General features: G+C 40.5%; 1 protein-coding gene across 2 annotated transcripts in view; it reads left to right on the forward strand.

Annotated features, from left to right (window-relative positions):
• Nucleotides 1-19,844, forward strand: part of LOC311104783 (palmitoyltransferase ZDHHC9-like) — a 49,328-nt gene extending 29,484 nt beyond the window's left edge. Inside the window, exons 3-9 of one of the 2 annotated variants that reach the window (XM_084146697.1) lie at nucleotides 3,298-3,456; nucleotides 4,952-5,089; nucleotides 6,317-6,363; nucleotides 6,683-6,787; nucleotides 14,842-14,945; nucleotides 15,358-15,445; nucleotides 15,931-19,844. In XM_084146697.1, the coding sequence (XP_084002823.1) occupies nucleotides 3,298-3,456; nucleotides 4,952-5,089; nucleotides 6,317-6,363; nucleotides 6,683-6,787; nucleotides 14,842-14,945; nucleotides 15,358-15,445; nucleotides 15,931-16,176 (887 nt within the window). In that variant the 3' untranslated portion in view covers nucleotides 16,177-19,844. The remainder of the gene's footprint in view (nucleotides 1-3,297; nucleotides 3,457-4,951; nucleotides 5,090-6,316; nucleotides 6,364-6,682; nucleotides 6,788-14,841; nucleotides 14,946-15,357; nucleotides 15,446-15,930) is intronic. The other variant, XM_084146698.1, reaches the window with a different exon arrangement.
• The last annotated feature ends 7,009 nt before the right edge of the window (nucleotides 19,845-26,853 follow it).

The following is a 26,853-nucleotide window of genomic DNA, read 5'->3' on the forward strand; positions in this document are numbered from 1 at the left end:
CTGATTAAAACACCTGGTTTTCTGAGCAATCTTTCGAATTATTAGGACATGTAAACAGCTTAATCGGCGTTCCAGCATTGTATTTGATCTGTGCATGTGCCATAAACAGCAGCGCAAGCCTCCCTCTTATGCGCGAGTGAAGTGATTTCGGAAAAACTGAAAGTATTCATCTTATAAGTAGTTTTCACATACAAACTTTATATGTCCGAACTCAGAATCAAATGGACTTAGCAAAAATAACATGGTCACTGTGGTAGAATGTTTATTTTCTTTGGCGATTTTCTGCATTTATCAAAAGTCCCATAAAGTAGCCTCATTTGATGTGTCCATGTAAACAGGATTATTAGGGAAATTGTTCTTCTTGCAAAGCATGTAAATGTTTTAAACTATTGCATTAATCGGACAATCCACCATAATCGTATTATTATTGTGTGCATGTAACTGTACTCACTGAGTGTACAAAACATTAGGAACACCTTCCTAATATTGAGTTGCACCCCCTTTTACCCTCAGAACAGCCTCAATTTGTCGAGGCATGGACTCTACAAGGTGTCGAAAGCGTTCCACAGGGATGCTGGCCCATGTTGACTCCAATGCTTTCCACAGTTGTGTCAAGTTGGCTGGAAGGCCTTTGGGTGGTGGGCCATTCTTGATACACACGGGAAACTGTTGAGCGTTGAAAAACCCAGCAGCATTGCAGTTCTTGACACAAATCGGTGTCCCTGGCACCTACTACCATACTCCGTTCAAAGGCACTTAAAGCTTTTGTCTTGCCCATCCACCCTCTGAGTGGCACACATACACAATCGATGTCTCAATTGTCTCGAGGCTAAAAAGTCCTTCTTTAACCAGTCTCCTCCCCTTCATCTACACTGATTTGAAGTGGATTTAACAATTTACATCAATAAGGGATCATAGCTTTCACCTGGTCAGTCTGTCATGGAAAGAGCAGGTGTTCCTAATGTTTTGTACACTCAGTGTACAAGGAGTACCGGTACCGCGTCAATGTGAAGGGGTATGAGGTAGTTGAGGTAATATGTACATGTAGGTAGGGGTAAAAGTGACTAGGCAATCAGGATGGATAACAGAGTAGTAGCAGCAGCGTGTGTGTGGTGTCAATATGTGTGTGTGTGAGCATGTGTGTGTGTGTGTGTGTGTGTGTGTGTGTTGGAGTGTCAGTGTAGTGTGTGTGTGTGTGTGGGTGGAGAATTGTGATAGTGAAATAATCTGTCTGTAAACAATTGTTGGAAAAATTACTTGTCATGCACAAAGTAGATGTCCTAACCGACTTGCCAAAACGATAGTTTGTTAACAAGAAATGTGTGGAGTGGTTGAAAAACTAGTTTTAATGACTCCAACCTAAGTGTATGTAAACTTCCGACTTCAACTGTATGTAAGGCAACTGAGCCATTATTCAGTAATGTTATTCCATTTATTAAAATGAAACTTAAAGGAAAGGTTCACCCATTTTGAAAATAATATTGTTTTTGTGCATCTCTGAGTTATGTTCTATCGATTTCCTGGGTCATTTCATGTTTTCATGTTTATCTGAGTTATTGACATAGCACCGTGATAAAGTCTCTCACACTACACTGGAAGTTAATAGGAATACGACTTTAAGATCGCGAAAACGTCTATCATACATGTCAGATTTAAATACTGGCCGATTTCATAACTTGGGAGCATGTCTTCTCTCGAATGAGCAATTGATCATATTTTTTTTATATTCCTACCTCGAGAAATTTGTAATTTAACGGAGGGTATAGCACATTTTTCCTATTTGTCTGCCTCTTTAGTCCAGTGCGCTTTGCATGGTCCAGTGCGCTTTGCATGGTGCCGTTACTGGAGATATTATAGAACGGAGATAGGAATCCAATGAACTAAGAAAGGTTTAACGCGCCACCTAGCAGACTGTCGACCAATCGCGTTCACGTTGTAATGCTGCGTCACGCGGTTGCTAAACTAATCGTCACGCAATCCCTTCTCAAAGTCAGTGAATATGTCGAGAAACGTGCCTATTCCAAAGCTATACGATACTACAGATGGCAAGTTAATTATTCCACATCTTGGAAAATATTTGTAATGTTTTGACGAAATTCGTGCTAATGTTGGGTTTTTGAGCTAGCGCCCAATAGACTCCCATTGCAGGAAAGCGCTCCTTGTCCCATAATCGTCCAGAATGAACCGAGCGGACCATTGACGTAGCATGGCAACGTTTCCTCAAAAGTATAAATGCCGTTGCGAATGTTAGACTCAACTCTGTGAGGCACATCGATCTGCAGGTTGAACATGGTGAGATTGTAGATTCCTAAATTGATAGTGCAGTTTGTTTAGGCGATTTTATAGCGAACTAGCTATGTTACATGCTGATATTGTCTTTGGTATTACTGCGTGTACCTAGCTAGCCAGCCCATAGAAGAGAGCATTGCATTGTGGATTTTGTAGTCGACTTGAGCTGCAACAGATTTCCACAGCGATTTCCCATGTTGCTACCAACTTTATAACCCCACAATGAAACATGTGTTCACAAAAAAATGTATTCTCACATATTTGTGTTATTTAACACTGTACATTGAAAGGAATAAGTGGTTTTGGGTGGATTTTTCCATTAAGCGATTAATGTTACTGTAAACAGGACTACATACCTGACACAGCAAGACACATCGTCCCAGGTCCGGGCTAATAAATAACAATAACAGCCCTGTTATGATAAAACATAATGGTAAATAACTGACCGGCGTGTGTGGAACATTGGGCTGAAGCGACAGTGTCATTCACTGACATTCTCTAGGTTCAACGATTCGCATTTGTGTTCTTCCAAAGCCCTTCATTTTTAACTGCCATTATGGCTCGAAACTCATGGCTTCACTGTGTAGATATTCAACCCAATTGGAACCTCGGCTTCCACCGGCTTTGAATACAATACTTTGAAGTGTGGCAATGGCGCTAGCAACAGGCAATGCAATATTCTCAGAATGTATGCTCTACTTTATGATTATGTGTGTGGTAGAGGCACTCTGGGTCAATTGTTTAAGTTCTGGTTAAGTCTGGTATATTTAGTTGACCTAAAATGTAATTTGCGTGTGGTCGATCTATGACTCACAACTTGTTAAATGCTGATCATCATCCCATGGTTAAGACATGTCTGAAGCCAAATTATCATTATTATTGGTTAAAGGGCAATTTAGGCTTAACCTGTATATGTGAAACTTGCACTACACAGTATGAAAATGAATAGATATGACTCCATTGTTAACTATGAGTATAATCCCAAATGGCCACCTTTTGTTGTCTCAGAGGCGGCTAATGGGAATGTCCCGGCTGGGCAGCGGCCTCCACCTCGGATCCGCAACGTCCAAATCAACGGGCAGATTGTCAAACTGAAGTATTGCTACACCTGCAAGATCTTCCGACCGCCTCGCGCCTCACACTGCAGTATCTGTGACAACTGCGTGGGTAAGAGAGAGCATTCTTCTACCTTCAGTCAATTCATTTTTTTTTTTTGTTATCATGAAAGAAGACTCAGTCTGAAAATAACATACACATTTTTACACTTCAATTCACTCAGTGACTGGGTATTGTGAGAAAAGTAGCTTTTTTTATCAGCATGTGAAGGACACATTCTGCTGATGCAAGTTTTTATTTGTTTGCTCAAGCCTTGACCTTACCTTCATTTATTTGTCAGTGTTTTAGAACATTTTATTGGAAAGAGTTTTAATCTAAAGTTATTTTGATAAGTTCTATATCCTGAGATGCTTGTGATGGACATTTGATAGCTGAATGGGTTTCCAGTGGGAATTTGGAATGCTGGCATATTTATTATTTCTTCCCCAGTTCTCTACAAAGCACTCTTTGGAATGTTGCTTGAGGATAGTGGTCCTCTGTAGCTCAGCTGGTAGAGCACGGCGCTTGTAATTCCAAGGTAGTGGGTTCGATCCCCGGGACCACCCATACACACAAAAAATTTATGCACGCATGACTGTAAGTCGCTTTGGATAAAAGCGTCTGCTAAATGGCATATTATTATATTATATAGTTTCTCATGTGTGTGCATGAACATGTCAAACGCTGCAGAATAACAGTAATTTGGCTAGTTGTGATTGAACCATGCCTTTGGCCTTTAAAGATCGGTTATTGTCTATTGTGTTTGTTTATCCATCTTTGCACAGGTGTTGGACAAAACAAAAGACATTACCTCTTCTTCAGTGCAATCAAGTCTGTTGCAGTATTTTAATGAATACAAACAGACCTTTTTCACATATTTGAGTAAAACTAGTGGGCGTGGTTAATAGCTGGAATGAAGGTGTTTTCCATGAACCTGCCCTGTGTGTTGTGCCATACAGGATTTAGGAGTTGATTATATACACTGGGCTCCTTTTTATATACAGTACATCAACAGATCATATTTATGATGGTTTTTCCTCATTCCTGATATGCTCCAATGCAGAAGTGCCCCACCTGCATGCTGTCATCATATATCTTTTCATGTGTACGTGTTGTCTGCCACAGGAAAAGTGTTAAGCAAGATGTTTTTCCTCTGTAAAGCTATCTGACCCTGGATAGCTTCACTCTGGCTCTGGTCCAAGTGTAATGAGGAAACGGTGGTCACTATATTTAGATCAGAGAAAGGGGAATTATAGGGAAATGGCTCTTAGTTCCTGTCAAAACGGTGTGTTTGTCTTTGGGGAATAGTGACCTATTGTAGCAGAAGACATTGGCTAATGGCTATTTGACCTTTGTTGAACTAGGTTGTTATTGTCCGAAGTTGAAAGCCTTTAACCAGCAGAACTTTGGGGAAGGGTCTATTCTACGCACTCTTTTGCATCTCAAAGTTAAATTGAACCAAGTTTGTTTTTGTGTCTGTTGGAACATGTGCATTTGATCCCGTGGCCACAGAACCTCTTCCCTCTCCTCTCCATCTTTGACCTCATCCTTCTCCTCTTTTCCACAGATCGTTTTGACCATCACTGCCCCTGGGTGGGCAACTGTGTGGGCAAGAGGAACTACCGCTACTTCTATCTGTTCACTCTGTCCCTGTCCCTGCTTACCATCTACATCTTCACCTTCGGCATCGTACACGTGGTGATGCGTGAGTACTGTTGTTCCTTCATAGTTTCGCTACATATGTGTCACTGTCAAGACCAGAGCAGAGTATAATAACAAAAGCTAATGTAGATTTAGGTAAGTTTCAGACTGACAGTACTTCAAGACGGTGTTTACAGATTGGTCGATAGGAAATTCACAGGTGTGCGGGAAACCGTCACTCTTGACTTGACAGTTGAGAGAATGTAATCGATCTGGAAGGGTGAGTGAGTGATGCGGACTAAATATGATGAAACAGAGACCTAGTTCAGCTGAGGCTTGACCGGAGCATGAAGGGACATGCAACAGTTACTGCCTGGATGACATGCACATACTCATACTCACACACTTCCCTTTGATTTGTTCCTATATGTGGGACTTTACAGACAGCGAGATGGCAGGGAAAGGGGCAGAGCATTTACAGTCAGGATAATTGGCTCCAGGCTTGTGATCTTAATTCAAGCAGCAGCATCGTTTATTCTTTTAATGTTGGAGTGAGTGAGTGAGGGGAATATTTCAGTGTACGTCTTGGAGCTTATTAGGAGTGTGTGTGTGTGTGCACGCTCTTATACAGTGCATTCGGAAAGTATTCAGACCCCTTGACTTTTTCCACATTTTGTTACGTTACAGCTTTATTCTAAAATTGATTAAATAAATACAAATTCTCTGCAATCTATACACAATGTGCATAATCACAAAGCGAAAACAGGTTAAAAAAATGTTTTTTTTATATATATAAATATACACAGAAATACCTTATTTACATACGTATTCAGACCTTTTGCTATGAGACTCCAAATTGAGCTCAGGTGCATCCTGTTTATATTTATCATCCTTGAGATGTTTCTACAACTTGATTGGAGTCCACCTGTGGTAAATTCAATTGACTGGACATGATTTGGAAAGGCAAACACCGGTCAATAAAAAGGTCCCACAGTTGACAGTGCGTGTCAGAGCAAAAACCAAGCCATGAGATCGAAGGAATTGTCCGTAGAGCTCCGAGACAGGATTGTTTTCCTCTTTGTAATACATTTGCAAAAAATTTCAGAAAACTCGTTTTTGCTTTGTCATTATGGGGTATTGTGTGTAGATTAATGAGTTTTTTTGTTTGTTTTTTTAATCCATTTTAAAATAAGGCTGTAACGTCACAAAATGTGGAAAAAGTCAAGGGGTCTGAATACTTTCCGAATGCACTGTATGTGCTCCACAGAACCTTTAACTATGTGCTCTACAGGCTCGGTGGACTCCGGGTTTGTGAAGACACTGCAGGACACACCTGGGACATATCCTTTCAGTTCCACATAAATCCCATCTGTTTATTGACCCTTAGGGCCACTGTAGTTTACTTTTAAACCTAAAAGAAACAGACATTCATAATAATCATACCATACAGACATATCTTTGTTTTTATTGAGCCAAATCAAGTTAAATTGAGTTATAACCTGAATCGTCACTGGTGCATTTAACATCAAAGGCGATAATTAATCAGTAGTGATTGCAGTAACCTCATGTTCGACAAAGACCTATCCTTGACAGGTGGACTTTGAGAGCTTGTAATACTGTTAATTTATCTGTGCTGTTTCCTTAACCTGATGATCCCACTGTGCTGGAAGTGCTGGTGTGCTTCTTCACCTTGTGGTCAGTAGTGGGGCTGACAGGCTTCCATTCTTATCTTATCTCCCTCAACCAGACCACCAATGAGGATGTGAGTATATCTATTCTCTACCATTCACTACTCCTACTACAGGGGCTGTGTCTCAACAGTTTAAACTGACTTCCTCTCCTCTTTTATCCAGCACTGGTGATTATGGAGATATGGAAGGACATTTTAGATTGACACAGCTGGTAGTCTCGGAAAACCCAGACCTAGGGCAACAGCACTAAGTCTGGGAATCATGAGGGATTCTCTTGGTAACTTCGAAAAGGGGAAAAATACATCCGGGAAGGGTCCTCCTCAGACAGACAACTCTCCCAACAAATCATGAGTTTGGGTAGGCGGGGTTTAATATGCAGACAGGAATTGTGCTCGTGAAAAAGTCTTACCATAGCCTGTAGGCAGACATGCCAGAACGTCACGATTTGAAAACAACGTTTGCAGGCAAAACCTTTGCAGTAGTTTTATTAAAGGTTGATGCAAACTATCCACTTGCTAAATGCTCTTATTCAAGATACTATTTTGTGTCTGGGGGATGTTTACACTAGGGCAACAAGCGGATAAGGCAGTGACGTAAGAAAGCCGGATGTCCCAACTCTGACCTTTCCTCTATGCCAAACTGACGTTGTCTAAGTACAGGCGTGCATGCTGCAACATTGGTACATTGTAGGAGGCAACCCGTCTGTGTAGAGACTACACAGCCCGGACTCGAGTTAAAGTTTTTACATTACCACAGGTCTGGGATCAGATTAACCCTACCGCTAATCCTAACCTTAACCATAATGCAATAAGATCTGACCCTGTGTCAGTTGTAGGGAGCTGCTTCACTCCAGGGTTCTGTTTATATGCTAAAAGTGGAGTGCTAGCATGGCATGGCTTCACGTGGCTGGAAAGATAAATACACACTCATGTGTGTGGTGTAAACACTCAAGTTCTACCACCAGTCAGCTGTCACCTTGGAAACCACACACACTTTTTTTTCTTTGCAGCCTTAGGAACTTAAAGGCTGGAATTCAATCAAATCCACCATGGCAATATTTCCTCAGTGTCTTTGTTTTCAAATGCACACACAGACGACTTATTCTGATAAGTGAATGCAAGGCTGTGAGTGACATCTACCTGTACTAGTCGTAGGTTTTTATACAGTACCTAAGACCAGTGTGTGATTTTTATATAACCATGGGGAAAAAGCTTTACTGCGTAAATATGGCAATGCAGAAGTGATTTAATTCAAAGTTCAAGTTTGATTAATAACTACATAGCAGTCTGACATTCAAATCCATGGGTATTACATAAACAATAAATCATGAACAAGTTTTCAAAAGCGTATTGAATAGTGAGGGCAATTCCATAGTAACAAAATGACAAAACCATTAAACAAACCGTACAACTGCACAAGGACCACTTTCAACCATTTCCAGTGAAAATTTTACAAAAACACATTTACTTGAAGAACAGTGCAGATATAAAGTTTTGTAACAGAATGATTGTAAAAGTCTCCCTCAGTTTGTGACCAAGTTTTCCAAAAACTCTGTTAAATATCTACTCTGAATTAAGATTCAAAGATGTCTGCAGAAAGAATGGGACGTAAAGCTATGATATGACACCTTGAGTTTGAAAAAATCTATTTTGGTTATTGAACTACAGTATGTGAAGTGGATTAACACCTGATAACAGAATGACTGTAACCGAATAGGTCCTGATCTGTACTATACAGAAATGCATCATTATGGATATGCGATGTATTCATTGATGTATCCAAATTAAGGTACACAAAGGTACAAAAATGTAATTTCCTCCTTTGCATGTTTGGGTATTATTCGACACATTAGCTATTAATAAGTTACCCCCCCCCCCTCCACCACCAAATTTAGGACCAAATCTAAACCAATAATAAATGTCTCTTTCACAAGTTTGGACATCACAGTAGAGCACAGTACATTATACTGTACTCTAGTGTGCTCTACTGTACTGTACAGTACTATGTTGTACTGATCTCTACTTTTCTTTACTGTACTAAACAAAACTTCCGAGGACGTCCAGTGTCGGTCAGCGCTCGGTGGTTGAGGACGCTGGTTGTATTAAATAGAAACCAAGGGGACTCATGTATAGGTGTCAGTAAGAGGTGACCTAACTGTAGAGAGAAGGAGACAGGCAGAGAGACTGGGAGGGCTTGTTCAGACTGTTTTCACAATTATGAGCTAAACATTACAGTAAGCCAGTGGAAGGGAGGACAGTAGCAGGTGACCCAACTTTTTAACATAATTTCCCATTTTAGCCAATTCAATTGCAGTCATTCTGTTACTGAGTTTTCGGTCATTCAGTCACAGATTTTGTAACAGTGACACGTTTTAATCACTTAATAAATCATAAACAAAATTGTTATCAGTAAAAACACTAAATAATTGGTAGGTCTACCTTTTTAGTTGTTACTTCATTATTCTCTCCCCTCATGTAACAGAATGACACAAGGCAATATTGATATTAGTTGGCAATGGTCTTAACTTCAACAATATTGTGGTTTGATGTATTTCTAATTACTTTTAAGACTTTTTCTGGTAGATGTTTTCTAAGACTCCTTTTCTATCTGTTTGACCAGAAATCAAAGACTTTGATTATTCCTAATTTTAGGATGTAAAATGGTTGAACAAAAAGTGTATATATGCCTTCATTTAAAAGAAAAAATACACTCGTAGCTTTCATTTGACACCAAATTTGATGTGCTCTTATGAACTTCACGTTGGTGTTCGCAGCCAAAAGTACGCATGTGGGGTAGGTGCGCGTGCGGTGTGGAGGGCACCTTCAGATCTATGGTTGGGCTGGGGTGTATTCATTACGCCGATTCTGTTGCAAAACGTTTCTTAAACTAAAGTAAATGGAATGGGAGGGACCTAACTGAATTTGTCCAATAGAAACAGTTTTTTTTTTTTTTTTTTTTGCAACTGTTTGGATTTATGATTACACCCCTGGTCTCTCTAGGGATAACATATGCTGCATCCTTTGTCTCCCTTAGCAAGATAACATGTGATCACATAAAACATTGGGACATTTGAATGTTAAGTGCAAGTACTCGATACATCAGGATCCGGATGCATACACATAGCCTTAGACTTAGGTTTGTGTCCCAAATGGCACCCTATTCCCTACATAGTGCACTACTTTTGACCAAGGGCCCATAGGGCTATATAGGGACGCATCTTTAGAAATCGTATGCAGCTGGTCCCAGGGCTGGCCCTTGATCTTCACTGAGTTGACAAAACATTAAGGACACCTGCTCTTTCCATGACAGACTGACCAGGTGAATCCAGGTGAAGACTATGATCCCTTATCGATGTCACCTGTTAAATCCACTTCAATCAGTGTAGATGAAGGGGAGGAGACAGGTTAAAGAAGGATTTTTAAGCATTGAGACAATTCAGCCATCAATCAATCAGGTGTATTTATAAAGCCCTTTTTCCATAAGCAGATGTCACAAAGTGCTTATACAGAAACCAGCCTAAAACCCCAAACAGCAAGCAATGAAGATGTAGAAGCACGGTGGCTAGGAAAAAATCCCTAGAAAGGCAGGAACCTATGAAGAAACCTACAGAGGAACCAGGCTCTGAGGGGTGGCCAGTCATCTTCTGGCTGTGCCGGGTGGAGATTGAGTACATGGCCATTAAGGCCAGATTGTTCTTCAAGACATGGATTGTGTATGTGTGCCGTTCAAAGGGGGAAATGGGCAAGACAAAAGATTGAAGTGCCTTTGAACGGGGTATGGTAATAGGCAAGAACTGCAACGCTGCTGGGTTTTTTATGTTCAACAGTTTCCCGTGTGTATCAAGAATGGTCCACCACCCAAAGGACATCCAGCCAACTTGACACAACTGTGGGAAGCATTGGAGTAAACATGGGCCAGCATCCCTGTGGAAAGCTTTCGACACCTTGTAGAGTCCATGCCCCGACGAATTGAGGCTGTTCTGAGGGCAAAAGGAGGGGGTGCAACTCAATATTAGGAAGGTATTTTTATTGTTTTGTACATTTAGTGTATATCTCAGAGGTCTAACCTCCTGAAAGGAGCTGTCTAGTATATTTCTGAACACCCCGAAGTATTTCTGTTTCCATTACATTCACCAGCAGGTAGGGTTGCAAAGGGAGGGTATATTACTGGAAACCTAAGTTTACCAGTAAACAACCAGAATTTTGGTAACGTTCAAGGTTTTTGGGGGAATTTTATCAGATGACATCAAGTGGCGTATTTGGGTACTTCAGATTATCACAGGTGTCTTTAATTATCTCTTGCCCTCTGTGTGGCCTTATCACCTGTAAAATATAGAAAATAATCAAATAAGATTATTTAAAAATGAAAAATATAATGACAAAGCTGTAAAACATCATCCTAAATATAAACCATAAATGTAGCAAATGCTATTTGTGTTTAATATGAGGGTTTCAGCATGAAATATTCTTTAATGTTTTTACACACTTTATTTAACTATGTCTATAGGTCTATGTTGTAAATGTTTTGGTGCCAAACTGGTGGCAGTTGTGAAAAAAGTCAATAGCTGGATTACCTGTGACAATATGCCCTGTATACATACATGCATACATACATACATATTAACATACCTATCTTATACTTTAACCAGGAATTGTTCAATCCCTCACCCTGTGGGATTACAATCTAAAAATGGAACCGTACTTTTGAATAAGGTATAAGACCAGGGAAATTATTTTTGCAGGGGGAGGCAATACTGAATATACCCTCTTTTTTTTTATGGTAACCAGACAGGCAGTGTCGGAGATCTATCTGTAAGGGCGTCGCGTTTGGCGGAAGCAGGGTTGGGGTCAATTCCATTCCAATTCAGTCAATTACAGAACTGAAATTACAATTACAATGTTCCTCATTGAAAAGCAATGAATTGGACTTGGATTTCAGTTTACTTATGGAATTCACTGAATTGAAATGGAATTTACCCTATGTGGAAGAGATGGCGCAATAAATGTATTCCTTGCTACAGTGCCTTCAGAAAGTATTCACACCCCTTGCCTTTTTCCACATTTTGTTCTAGCCTGAATTTAAAATGGATTAAATTGAGATTTTGTGCCACTGATCTACACACAATACCCCACAATGTCAAAGTGGATTTAGTTTTTAGAAATCTTTACATACAGTGAGGGAAAAAAAGTATTTGATCCCCTGCTGATTTTGTATGTTTGCCCACTGACAAAGACATGATCAGTCTATAATTTTAATGGTAGGTTTATTTGAACAGTGAGAGACAGAATAATAACAACAAAAACCAGAAAAACGCATATTAAAAATGTTATGAATTGATTTGCATTTTAATGAGGGAAATAAGTATTTGACCCCTCTGCAAAACATGACTTAGTACTTGGTGGCAAAACCCTTGTTGGCAATCACAGAGGTCAGACCTTTCTTGTAGTTGGCCACCAGGTTTGCACACATCTCAGGAGGGATTTTGTCCCACTCCTCTTTGCAGATCTTCTCCAAGTCATTAAGGTTTCGAGCCTGACGTTTGGCAACTCGAACCTTCAGCTCCCTCCACAGATTTTCTATGGGATTAAGGTCTGGAGACTGGCTAGGCCACTCCAGGACCTTAATGTGCTTCTTCTTGAGCCACTCCTTTGTTTCCTTGGCTGTGTGTTTTGGGTCATTGTCATGCTGGAATACCCATCCACGACCCATTTTCAATGCCCTGGCTGAGGGAAGGAGGTTCTCACCCAAGATTTGACGGTACATGGCCCCATCCATCGTCCCTTTGATGCGGTGAAGTTGTCCTGTCCCCTTAGCAGAAAAACACCCCCAAAGCATAATGTTTCCACCTCCATGTTTGACGGTGGGGATGGTGTTCTTGGGGTCATAGGCAGCATTCCTCCTCCTCCAAACACGGCGAGTTGAGTTGATGGCAAAGAGCTCGATTTTGGTCTCATCTGACCACAACACTTTCACCCAGTTCTCCTCTGAATCATTCAGATGTTCATTGGCAAACTTCAGACGGCCCTGTATATGTGCTTTCTTGAGCAGGGGGACCTTGCGGGCGCTGCAGGATTTCAGTCCTTCACGGCGTAGTGTGTTACCAATTGTTTTCTTGGTGACTATGGTCCCAGCTGCCTTGAGATCATTGACAAGATCCTCTCGTGTAGTTCTGGGCTGATTCCTCACCATTCTCATGATCATTGCAACTCCACGAGGTGAGATCTTGCATGGAGCCCCAGGCAGAGGGAGATTAACAGTTATTTTGTGTTTCTTCCATTTGCGAATAATCGCACCAACTGTTGTCACCTTCTCACCAAGCTGCTTGGCGATGGTCTTGTAGCCCATTCCAGCCTTGTGTATGTCTACAATCTTGTCCCTGACATCCTTGGAGAGCTCTTTGGTCTTGGCCATGGTGAAGAGTTTGAAATCTGATTGATTGATTGCTTCTGTGGACAGGTGTCTTTTATACAGGTAACAAACTGAGATTATGAGCACTCCCTTTAAGTGTGCTCCTAATCTCAGCTAGTTACCTGTATAAAAGACACCTGGGAGCCAGAAATCTTTCTGATTGAGAGGGGGTCAAATACTTATTTCCCTCATTAAAATGCAAATCAATTTATAACATTTTTGACATGTGTTTTTCTGGATTTTTTTGTTGTTATTCTGTCTCTCACTGTTCAATAAACCTACCATTAAAATTATAGACTGATCATTTCTTTGTCAGTGGGCAAACGTACAAAATCAGCAGGGGATCAAAAACGTTTTTCCCTCACTGTATTCATAAAAAATATTAAACTGAAATGTCTTGAGTCAATAAGTATTCAGCCCCTTTCTTATGGCAAGCCTAAATACATTCAGGAGTAAAAATGTGCTTTACAAGTCTCATACTAACTTGCATGCACTCACTGTGTGCAATAATAATGGTTAACATTATTATTTTTAATGATTACCCCATCTCTGTACCCTACACATACAATTATCTGTAAGGTCCACCACTAGAGTAGTGAATTTCAAGCACAAAGACCAGGTGGGTTTTCCAATGCCTCACAAAGAAGGGCACCTATTGGTAAAGGAGACACTGAATATCCCTTTGAGCATGGTGAAGCTATTCATTATGCTTTGGATGGTGTATCAATACACCCAATCACTACAAAGACACAAGCATCCTTCCTAACTCTGTTGCCGGAGAGGAAGGAAACCTCTCAGGGATTTCACCAGTAGGCCAATGGTGATCTTAAAACAGTTACAGAGTTTAATGGCTGTGAAAGGAGAGAACTGAGGAGTGAAAAGAAGGAAGTCTGTACAGAATACAAATATTCCAAAACATGAATCCTGTTTGCAATAAGGCACTAAAGTAATACTGCAAAAACATTTGGCAAAGCAATTCACCTTTTGTCCTGAATAGAAAGCATTATGTTTGGGGCAAATCCAACACAACACATCACTGAGTACCACTCTAGATATTTTCAAGCATAGTGGTGGCTGCATCATGTTTTTTGTGTGCTTGTAATTTTTAAGGACTGGGAATGTGGAATGGAGCCAAGCACAGGCAAAATCCTAGAGGAAAACCTGGTTCAGTCTGCTTTCCAACAGACACTGGGAGGCATTCATCTTTCAGCAGGACAATAACCTAAAACTCAAGGCCAAATATACACTGGATGTCCCTGAGTGACCTGGTTACAGTTTTGACTTAAATTGCCTTGAATATCTATGGCAAGACTTGAAAATGGCTGTCTAGGAATTATCAACAACCAACTTGACAGAGCTTGAAGAGTTTAAAAATGATAAGTGGCAAATATTGTACAATCCAGGTGTGCAAAACTCAGAGATTTACCCAAAAAGGCTCACAGCTGTAATCCCTGCCAAAGATTATTCTAACATGTATAGACTCAGGGTGTTGAATACTTATCTAATCAAGATATATTAGTGTTTTGTTATTCATTCATCTTTAAAATATGTTAGCATTTTTCTTCCACTTTGACATTACAGAGTATTCTGTGTAGATCGTTAAAAAAAAGTCACATGAAATGTGGAAAAAGTAAAGGGGTGTGAATACTTTCTGAAGGCATCGTTCCTACTATTATTTTTTTATTTTTTACCATTGACTGTATTTTGTGTTTCACAGATCAAAGGCTCGTGGTCGGGAAAGAACCGGGTGCAGAACCCCTACAGCCACAAGAACATCATCAATAACTGCTGTGAAGTGTTGTGTGGGCCTGCATACCCCAGGTACTGTACAGTAGGAGAACCAGCTGCCTTAACTGTGCTCCTAGGATTAACTAGTGTGGAAAATACTCTGCTGCTGTGTTTTTCATTGTTTTACCCTTTCTCCTCATGGTCTCGTTCTCTCTTGTGCCTTCTTTATCTTCCTCTTGCTAACTTGTCTCTACTATTCTTCTTCTCTGTAGCCACCCTCTGTCCTCCTGCCCCTTCTGACCCTCCCTCGTCTCGCTCTCACTCTCACTTCTTTCAATCGCTCTCTTGTTCGCTTCGTCTCTAATATTATTCCTCTCTCATACTGTAGCCTCCCTTTTATCCTCCCACCTCCCTCCTTTCTCTCGTTCTCTCTGTCTCCGTCTCCTTTCTGTTCAGCGGTGAATAGGGTATTGTTGATGACTGATTGTCTGTCTTCCCCTGGCAGTGTCTTGGACAGAAGAGGACTGACGCAGGATGATTTGCCTGTTCCCGCATCCACTGCCACCAAGAGCAATCCAGTGCCACAGACCACAGTAAGCCCACGCACGGAAATTTACTGTCTGGCACTAAAATGGTTTCAGCTTGCCAGACACAAAGCATTAGTACAGTGAACATGCATAAAAGATAGCCTAAATCAATTACATAGAAGGAGGAGAGCAAAGGAGGTGTACGGGGTGAACAATGTACTGTAGAGCAGAAAACGTTTTCCTTTTTTATAGAGATACTATTAATGTACTCAGCAGCTCACAGTTCTGTAGACATTTTGTGTCTGTACAGATGCCATTTTGTACTGGTGTCTAGTCTATCCTACTATAGCCATTTTGTGCCATCTACTGTTGCAATATTGTACCTCACTATGTCTGTAGCCATTTTGTGCCTCACTTTGTCAGTATATTTTTACTGGTGCAATATCTTGCCTTTTCACTTCCCCTGAATTCTAATACAGGGCAGCTATCAATAGTTTCTAGTCTTTGGCTACTATTAGTATCCTTCTTATTGTGCCATGTTCCCTCTGTAGAGAACTACAGCTCCACTCATCCCCAACGAGCACACCCCTGACGACGCCAAGCCCAGCATCGCAGACTTGGCCATCGCCCACGCAGAGAAAATAAGCCCCTCCCCCAAGGAGGAGAAGCCGCCCACTCCGCCCAAAGCCCCGGTCATTCCCAAATCACCACCCACTCCCACCAAAGTCCCGCCCCTGGCCTCACCTGAAACTGACGTGGAGGCCTCCATCATTATTGCCAAGGAGAAGGCGCTCTAGCTGTGTGGTGGGGGTGGAGACTCCTTCTTTGCGCCGCCCAAAGTCACAGCTTATCACTAAAACGCTCTGTCTGGACCTGTGAGGAGACACTTTAATCAACCTCTATATGAGTGAAAAGCATCTGCCTGTAATGAGTGGGGAATGACTGTAAGGCTCTGACTCCCTTCTCATTCCACCAGATATGCAGAGTTGGTGCCCACACCAAACCCTGCTTCCCCCCCCTAACTCAGTGACTGCAGGACTGCTTGATTGACATTCACACTCCAGAAGGGTGGGGGATTGGGGGTTGGTGGCTCAGCACCTTTCTCGTTCCCCTGAACATTGCATGGAAAAACACAGATGATGGGGAAACTGTGGGAAGAACTGCGATATCACTGGATGCAGATGACTGTATATCCCCGGGTAGTGTGAGGCTGAGGGTGTCCTAAAATATGCACCGTACCTAGACGTCTCTGGCTTATGGCTAACTGTAGACTCATTGATTTGTTAATTCTACTTTTTCTGTATTTTTGTTTTATAGCTGTGATGATTACTTTAAAATGTGAAAAAGCCAGTTCCAACATACTAGCTTTTGTGTTGTAAATCCTCTAACACATACACACTATTAGTCCGTTCTCATCTTCTCTTGTACTGAAGCACACCGTACAGGCCTCTATGCAATTAATGGGAAAGTTGGCAGTTTGGATAATGAGGATATAAGGATTGACAGCCGGTTGTAAGTTGTGTTTTAACAGTAAAACATAGTGGCGAAAGGAAACCCTTACCATCCTTTATGGTTGAGATAGAGGCAAGATCTCAGACACCATTTTGTCTCTCTTCCAGTAAGTGAAACTACCTGATTTACACTGATATTGCTGCATTTAGTTCTATCCTAATTAACATCTCTGACTAGATTTGTTGAGATAAAGGTGCAGCCTCGGCTACCTTCCTTCCATTTTTATACTGTTATAGCAAAAGGTAAAATCTTCTGGAATGGTTGAAAGTCCACATTTTTGCAGACCGTTTGCAGGGGTACCCTCACAGAGTTCCTGTATCTAGCATTAGAAGTAGACACTTTGCCACTGTCCCAGAGTGTGTGACTGGGTAGGTGTGTGTTTTCAGTGTTGGGGGCATTTCAATTCAGTCAATTAAGAAAGTAAACTGAAATTCCTATTCCAAGTAAACAAATAAAAAAATAGGATTTTCTGTTTACCCTTTGAATCGACTGAATTTATAATGGGCACTCCAACGTGTGTGTGTGTGTGTGTGTGAGAGACAGAGAAGGCATGATTGCTGTTCACAGTAGACACTAGTTACAGTGCCTTATCAAGAAGCTGCACTATCACATGCAACTATAACTAAGGTTGTCTATCTACAGAGAGACCCTTAGACTCCAGTTCATGGCTCAGCACTCCAAATCGTACATGCAGACTGTCCAACGAGAAATAACATCACTTTTTATAAAGTTACCAATGAGACTTTGAGACTGCAAAATAAGAAGTAAAGCCATTGTTTAAATGTACATACTGTATGTAGGTGTTAAAAAAACTATTGGATCTATTGCTGATGAAAAGAGAAGATTCAGAGAAGAGACCCAGGTTGTCTCTGTTTTTGGAAAGTGCATGTGGCCAGTGTTAGATATTTGCCTGTAGATGAAGGCCTGCCCTGCTTCTTGCAAGTCGTGCAACTCCTGAATTTGTCCTCCTAGCTTCCACTGTCAACTTGGTGTCCTTGCTCCATGTCATGATCCACATCTTTTCACACATCTGTTAATTTCACACCAAATGGAGCAGAGGATTATGGGGGTTTGTGAGAGATGGGCAAGGTGGGTGAGAATTTCAGGTGCTTCAGAGACAACTCGAAGGGACAGGATTCACAAAGGGATAGTCAGTGAGAATGGCTTGCTTGACTGTTGGGTGATATGTTAAACTGATATTGGTTGGAGAGAGTTTGTAATACTCGTTGTGTTGTATGCAAGGCAGAGTAATTGTGATGTATACTTGTATAGAAACATTAGTATAATAGCTTTGACAGTGTCATTCAGCCTTTTCATATGCCCAAGATAATTGTCCCCCACGATGAAATCGGGGAGGGGACTGTAGATCTGTCTCCGTCCTTTCATTCGTACGTTAGTCACACGTGATATCTCAGACCGCACTGGGCCAATTTTGACGAAACTTGAGTGAATGATGCGTCATGCCATAGAGATCCGGTATTTACTAAATTACACTGATTGGCCCAAAGCGAAATGTTAGTCACACGCATTATCTCAATTGGCCCAAGTGAGGGCACTGCATAATTAGTGGGGAACGACATGTTTACTTTTGCCTTATTTATATATGACCAGAACAGAATGATACTGAAATAATCTGATTTAATGAATGAAAAGGATTGCAGAGCTACTGTATATGTTGATTTCATTTCACGAAGATTCTCCTTTCCAGTGAAAAAGTGTATTTGAATTGGGAATGTGAGTAGGGGAGTTACTAGTTGTTTCCATCTAGGCCCTTGCAGTGTTTTTTATCACTTTATTTTAAATCTGGAGTAGACTATCGAAAACAATCCAGTGAAGGTCATTGAAGGGATTATTTTAGGGAAGGAAAGATAAAAGCCAAATCCATATTAACTTGCGTAGCCTACAGAGTCTGTAAGGATGCTTGTGCTGATGTGTAGGGTGAAGTTGCCCCTGATCTTTGGTCAGTTTAGAATTTTCCCCACCAATGGTCTCTGCGTCCAGTATGAATGATGTTGGAGGTAGTTTCGCTAGGCAATGCTAACAACTTCCTTCAAACTGCACACAGAGACATAAAAATGGTATCCACGAGTTCATCTGACTTTGGGGAAGTAGATAAAGGGCGCCATTGCCTAAATCCCAAAGTATCCCTTTAAGGTTAGGATTGGTGAGGGGAAGACGATCCTACTGTAGATCTGTACCTAGGGGAAGTTTCACCCCGGAACTGCTGAGAATGTAAGCCGCCTTGTGAAATGGACAACAAATGGTTGTTTTAATCAAAGAGTGGTGTACATTATTTCCTGAATTTATGCGTGTGCATTGAGAAGGCCTTTCAGGAAATGTATTCTATTTTCTTTTTTTTTTTATCTATCTTTGTCTTTCGGAGCAGTTGTTAGGCCTACCCTCAAACCAATCCTCCTATCAATTGAAGTAGAGTTTTTGTCCCTGAATAATATTAGGTTCTGACCAGTTGTTGTAAAAATTCTCTTTCAGTAGATAACTGTGCTGCTGCATTGCTGTCAATGAAAAGTGTGACTGTATTGGTGATTGTGATTAACACATGAAAAAGGGAATGTTAAAGTTTAAGCTGGTTGAAAGATAATTGAACGGATCGGACCCTTGTACTATTAATGTTATCTCTATGGACATATAGTAATAGTCTATACAATGACTTGAGAAGTTTGGAATTGGTTATCTCAATGTTGAGTTAATGTTTGGATGTATGATTTTGATTTATAATGTGAAAATTACTCTACAAGGGTCTCCGATCTGAATGCTCTGATCTACATAAGACCGTACATAATGTATACAGTAGATACAATACCACTGATGAAATTGTATTTGTTGACTTTGTTTAGTAATAACACTGTGATTACGTATATTTCATGATATTTTCCTCACTTCTTTTTACATGATTGATTGACGTGTCTGGTAATTAAATGATATTGTATTATTATTATTGTTATTATTAATAATATTGTCTCTGAATTATTGCATGGAAAGGATTTTGACTGCAGACTGCCAAATAATATCTGTCAAATAATTTGCATACATGGTGGGACCAGGAAATCTGGCCACAATACAGACACAGTGGAAGGATAAGAGACATTTAAAAACCATGTGTAGACACAGAACCTTGAACAGATAGTAACTGGATCATCTTGATCAGATCATGAAAACCACATGTTAATGCAAGGTGTAACCAGGGCTATGAATAGACATTCTTTGACAAAGAGCATCAGCAAGATTAGAACCTGTGACCTTCTGGTCCCTATATCAGTGACAATTCACCCGCTATTCGTTTGGAGTGGATATCTAAGAAATGAAGGTGTGGCTACAGCTACCCCATATTCTGACCTAGACTTCATTCCCTAATAATTCCAGCACCTATATGCGTGAGGAAACCATGAATAAGGGGCTCTATTCAATCCACATTGCAGAAGTTCAGCTTTACAGCGTGACTGAAATTTAAAGGCAATGTTCCTGCTTTAGCGGAGACTGCATTCACGGTAAACGCTGCATATGTTGGCTAAATCGGAAATTACCTTTATATGTCTATCCTGGAATCTGTAACGCTTCAGATTTACAGATTGAATTGAGCCCAAGTTCGAGCGAACCTGACAGTTCCAAGCGGAAAAAGCATCTACTTTATTTTTTCAGATAGAATCTCCATGCACTGTAATTTATAAATTGATAAGCGCTAGGTAAATGAGTGATCCGTTTGGAGAAGGGGATTATTAATACACATAGCAATTGTTTTAGATTTTTCCTTATGATCCTTGGAGACTAATGTAAAAACCAGTCATGGAAGCACACTGAAAATCATATCAACATGACATGTATTGTGGCCCCTTTTCCACAGTGAAGTAGGCTATAAGTCAGTGGAGGCTGGTGGGAGGATCTATAGGAGGATGGGCTCATTGTAATGGAATAGATGGAATGTTTGATGTGTTTGATAGTGTTCCATTTATTCCATTCCAGCCATTACAATGAGGCCGTCCTCCTATTCATGGGTTGCATGTTTCATCACAATATTGTTTTGAACGTTCTGTTGTGGAAATTCTACACATGGGACACTCGAAGTCAATCTTAAATTAATCATTTTTTATTAACGGTTAACTGGAGAGGTTCCAACAAACTTGATGCACCATAGTGAACGTCTGTCAGGAGCTCTACCGGGGCATGTTGTCATGTTATCATCTAATGAGACATGTTATCCTCGTCACTAATGGGACATGTTACCCTTGATTGAGATCCTGAGAAATGTATCCTCTACCTGTAGAGCCGACGGGCGGTGGTGGACTTAAGTATTTACATCCACCCCCCCCCCCCCACCCCCCCCCCCATGTCCATCTTCAACGATTTCTTAATGCCTACAATAACACTCGTACTATTATCAGTGGTTCAGACCACGTAGATCTTTCTATTGTTACATCCTATGCACCATATGTATCTTCAACAGTTATCTTGCCGCTACTTCCTATACATATATAATAACACCTCGTGGTAGTAGTCCCAGACTACGATGGGCGGTGGTGGACGGAACCCCTAGATAACCGTAGATAAGGTTATAGATCGAAAAACTCAGCTCACACAGAACTGGTTGGGGTATTCATTCACCTCTTTCACAGATGAGCTAGTCCCCTGATAGCTCTCATTCACTCAGTACTTAATAGTAACATTTCAAACCTCTTATTATCCAAATTTCAATCAATCAGTTAATAATCCAAATTAAATCAGTTTAAAAACATCCTGTCCACACTCACACAACTTTCACATCCACATTCACTTAGTACTATTCCCAAACACAAGGTCATCTCCCTTATTACCCCATGTGTATCTATGCACCATATGTATCTTTCACATACATATATAATAACGCCACGTGCTATTAGTAGTGGCTACAGACCACGTAGACACTTCTCTTATAAATGCCTACAGACAGCTGTCAGCGGGGCTTTCCATGGTACTGTTACGTCCTCGCTCTAGTCTTCTCATAAGACTAGTGAAGAGCCTTCTCTCTATAAGACTATGGGTACCTTTTTATGCATTACTCGCCTTTTATTGGTTTGATCATTTTATTTAAATTGACTTACTGAAATCAGTTGCCGTCCCTCAATTGTTCACAGATGATGTGTCTCCTCCTGGGCAGCTCACAGTAAGGGTCTGGTCTGGGCGGGTCCACATCGTCTTTTGGTCAGACAGGAATTTCCCTTACGCTTCATAAAATGTGCCACCGGTTTTCCGCTTCTTCTCTCTAAGCTGAGACCTTGAAACTGAGATACCTTTTGTTCTCAAAACAAGGGTCTGGGCGTACTGCCAAATAGCAGATACTGATAGTGAGGATTCGTTCAATCAGTCACTTGCATGAACACAGACATTGGTTATTAGAAAAGCACAAACATAAAATGTTCCATCACAGTTTGCTTTGTACTGATGCCCAACTGAGCATTATATTCATTGCATCGTCAATGAGCACTGATGAAGATTTCATCAAAAGTTAATTACAGTGGCTTGGAAATACAATGCCATTCACCAGATTTGACTTTATATGCAGTATAACATTAGCTAAGATTGAGGGGAGGTCACCAGATTTTAGCTAGCTAATGTTAGCATTGCTAACTATTTTTGGCGAACTTTGCTAGCTGATTTCAACATTGCCATCTGTCTAAAGTAAATTTGATGACAAAATAATGCTGACAAAGTTGTTTCCTGCTAAACATTTGACTACTTTAGCAATGTCATTGTATTTCCAGGCACTTTAAATTAACCAGTCGTTAACCACTGTCCAGAATGACTGGGCTTATCACATCTTTAGGGCACCACTATTGCGCCGCTGGTAGAAGGCGGCTTGAGAACGTTCATAACAATGGCATGAAGCGACCGAATGACGGAGGTGCAACCTATGAATAGCTCCTCCCAGCCTCCACTGCTATACTGTAAATACAGTTGCTTTAGAAAGTATTCATACCCCTTGATGTATTTCACATTTTGTTGTGTTACAGCCTGAATTCAAAATGGATTCAATATATGTTTTTTTCACCCATCTACACACAATAACCCATAATGACAAAGTGAAAACATGTTTTTAGAAATGTGTGCACGTATTGAAAATGAAATACAGAAATATCTCATTTTTATAAGTATTCACACCCCTTTGTCAATACATGTTAGAATCACCTTTGGCAACGATTACACCTGTGAGTCTTTCTGGGTAAGTGTAAAAGCTTTTCACACCTGGATTGTACAATATTTGCCCATTATTTTCAAAATTCTTCATGCTCTGTCAAATTGGTTGTTGATCATTGATAGACAATCATTTTCAAGTCTTGCCATAGATTTTCAAGTAGATTTAAGTCAAAACTGTAACTCGGCCACTCAAGAACATTCACTCTCTTCTTGGTAAGCAACTCCAGTGTAGATGTGGCCATGTGTTTTAGGTTATTGTCCTGCTGAAGGTGAATGAATCTCCCAATGTCTGGGGAAAGCAGGCTGAACCAGGTTTTCCTCTAGGATTTTGCCTGTGCTTAGCTCCATTCTGTTTCTTTTTTTATCCTGAAAAACTCCCCAGTTCTTAACGATTACAAGCATACCCATAACATGATGCAGCCACCACTATGCTTGAAAATATGGAAAGTGGTACTCAGTAATGTGTTTTTTTTGCAGTATTAATTGCCTTGTTGCAAACAGGATGTTTTGGAGTATTTCTGTTCTGTACGGACTTTCTTCTTTTCACTCTGTCTATTAGGTTAGTATTGTGGAGTAACTACAATGTTGTTGATCCATCCTCAGTTTCCTGGTATCACAGCCATTAAACTATGTAACTGTTTTAAAGTCACCATTGGCCTCATGGTGAAATCCCTGAGCGGTTTCCCTCCACTCCGGCAACTGAGTTAGGAAGGACGACTGTATCTTTGTAGTGACTGGGTGTATTGATAGACCATCCAAAGTGTAATTAATAACTTCACCATGCTCAAAGAGATATTCAATGTCTGCTTCTTTTTTTTAACCCATCTACAAATAGGTGCCCTTCTTTGTGAGGCATTGGACAACCTCCCTGGTCTTTGTGGTTGAATCTGTGTTTGAAATTCACTGCTCGACTGAGGTCCCTTACAGATAATTGTATATGTGGGGTAGAAAGGTGAGGTAGACATAAACAAATCATGTTAAACACTATTATTGCACACACACTGAGTCCATTCAACTTATGTGACTTTTTAAGCAAACGTTTTACTCCTGAACTTATTTAGGCTTGTAATAACAAAGGGGTTGAATGCTTATTGACTCAAAACATTTCAGCTTTTCATTCTTTTTTTTCTCCCACTTTGACATTATAATTTAATCAATTTTAAATTCAGGCTGTAACACAACAAAATATGGATAAAGTCAAGGGGTGTGAATACTTTCTGAAGCACTTTAGCTGTGCCATTATTCAGAATTTGTATTGTATGCCCTAATAATTTGCATGGATGAAATGTAAAGTATTCTTGTGTTAATGGAAGAAGTTAAAGTTTTACTTTACTATTTTAAGCAAAGCAGTTAGATATAGTAAAAGTTAAATGTTGTAAAGTAATTGGTCTGATTACTTTTATAGACTAATGTATCAACATTATTACTTTGAATTGTGGGGCAGTTAGATCACAAACATTTCTAAACTACAGTTGTTGCGTCTGAAAGAGGAAAGACAGGGCAAAGCAATCTTCTGTCAGAAGATGGGGAAAAAAAGGCAGGATCATGTGGACAACACTGTTAGGAAAGCAAAGCAACTCTGAATCATTTATGCTGTGGGTTTCAGATACAGTAAATAGATTAACAATTTTCTTTGGTAAAATGTTCACTGTAAATTAAGTTTGATTTTAGTTGAATGATGATGTAATGATTAGAAGGTTGTGGTCTATTATTTGGGGTAAGAAATGATGGTGCATCTAGTGATGACAGCTCTTTAAGTTTATTTTTGTGGTAGTTGAATAACTATGTAGAATAGGTTTATGTTGTAATTCTATCTAATTAATCAACTCTTTAGGCTAACCGTGATCACTGAAAAGTACATTTCCTGAAGAAATGTGGTGCACTTGCTAGATGTTTTAAAGTATGTATGATTTTGAAATAAGTTATAGTATTGGAAGTGTCTGCAGTAGTAATGGTGGTGACTGGTTATTGTTGAAAAAGTAGGTAGATGAAAAGATTGATTGGTTGATAGTGTAGCGTAGCCTAAACGTGAAAGTTGGTTTGGTGTCTCTAGCTTGAACAGTTCAAGAGTTACAATTATTGTTGGTGAGTATTATATGCTAATTTATGCACATATAGGGAGTTACAATTTGTAGTTCAGGCCAGAGCTAGTGCGAACCAGAGCTAGCTAATCACAGGACCAGAGCTAGTGCAGAGCAGTAGTTGTGGTCAGTAGTTGTGTTGCAGGTTATTTGGACCCTACAGTATGGACATGGTCAGTAGTCGTGTGAGGGTGGTCATGAGTTCAGTGATTCAGTAGTTGTGATTAGTAGTTTTGGTAAGTAGGTGTGTGGTTCAGTCCTTGTGGTCTGTGGTCAGTAGTTATGTGGTTGGGGTCAGTAGTTGTGGTCGGTAGTTTTGGTAAGTAGGTGTGTGGTTCTGTAGTTGTGTGATTGTGGTTTAGTAGTTGAGGTCAGTGGTTGTGGTTAGTAGTGGTCGGTAGTTTTGGTAAGTAGGTGTGTGGTTCAGTAGTTGTGTAGTTGTGGTTTAGTAGTTGTGGTCAGTGGTTGTGGTCAGTATTCAATTTAGATTTTATTAGGATCGTCATTAGCCGAAACCAATAGCGAAAGCAAGTCTTACTGGGGTCCGACACATAACGAAAAATACATTACAGACAAAATACTTTACAATTGACATACAGTTAAAAACATTAACATGTAGTGTGTGTTTGCATCTATCAGTTACACATACGTCAGTACATACTCACAAAAAGTAGGTCACATGTGGGAGAGGCGTTGCTTTATTTGTCTTTTGAAACCAGGTTTGCTGTTCACTTGCGCTATATGAGATGGAAGAGAGTAGGGCTGTTGATGACATGAAAGGGAGTAGGGCAGTTACCGCCACACCGGCAGTCATGAGTCATGACCGCAGTAAAATTCCATGTGACCGTTGAGTCACAGTAATCTCCTCTTATGCACTCTAGACATTCTTTGGTAGTACCCAACTTGCCAATGCCCATCAGATCTCAGGGCTCTATTGTTCCTCTAACCCAGCGATTCCCAATCTAGGGGTTGCGACCCCATGTGGGGTCGCCTGATACAGTGAGGGAAAAAAGTATTTGATCCCCTGCTGATTTTGTACGTTTGCCCACTGACAAAGAAATGATCAGTCTATAATTTTAATGGTAGGTTTATTTGAACAGTGAGAGACAGAATAACAACAAAAAAATCCAGAAAAAACGCATGTCAAAAATGTTATGAATTGATTTGCATTTTAATGAGGGAAATAAGTATTTGACCCCTCTGCAAAACATGACTTAGTACCCTTGTTGGCAATCACAGAGGTCAGACGTTTCTTGTAGTTGGCCACCAGGTTTGCACACATCTCAGGAGGGATTTTGTTCCACTCCTCTTTGCAGATCTTCTCCAAGTCATTAAGGTTTCGAGGCTGACGTTTGGCAACTCAAACCTTCAGCTCCCTCTACAGATTTTCTATGGGATTAAGGTCTGGAGACTGGCTAGGCCACTCCAGGACCTTAATGTGCTTCTTCTTGAGCCACTCCTTTGTTGCCTTGGCCATATGTTTTGCGTCATTGTCATGCTGGAATACCCATCCACGACCCATTTTCAATGCCCTGGCTGAAGGAGGTTCTCACCCAAGATTTGACGGTACATGGCCCCGTCCATCATCCCTTTGATGCGGTGAAGTTGTCCTGTCCCCTTAGCAGAAAAACATCCCCAAAGCATGTTTCCACCTCCATGTTTGACGGTGGGGATGGTGTTCTTGGGGTCATAGGC

The sequence above is a fragment of the Coregonus lavaretus genome (genome assembly GCF_964263955.1).
Source record: "Coregonus lavaretus genome assembly, chromosome: 29".
Classification (NCBI taxonomy): Eukaryota; Metazoa; Chordata; class Actinopteri; order Salmoniformes; family Salmonidae; genus Coregonus; species Coregonus lavaretus.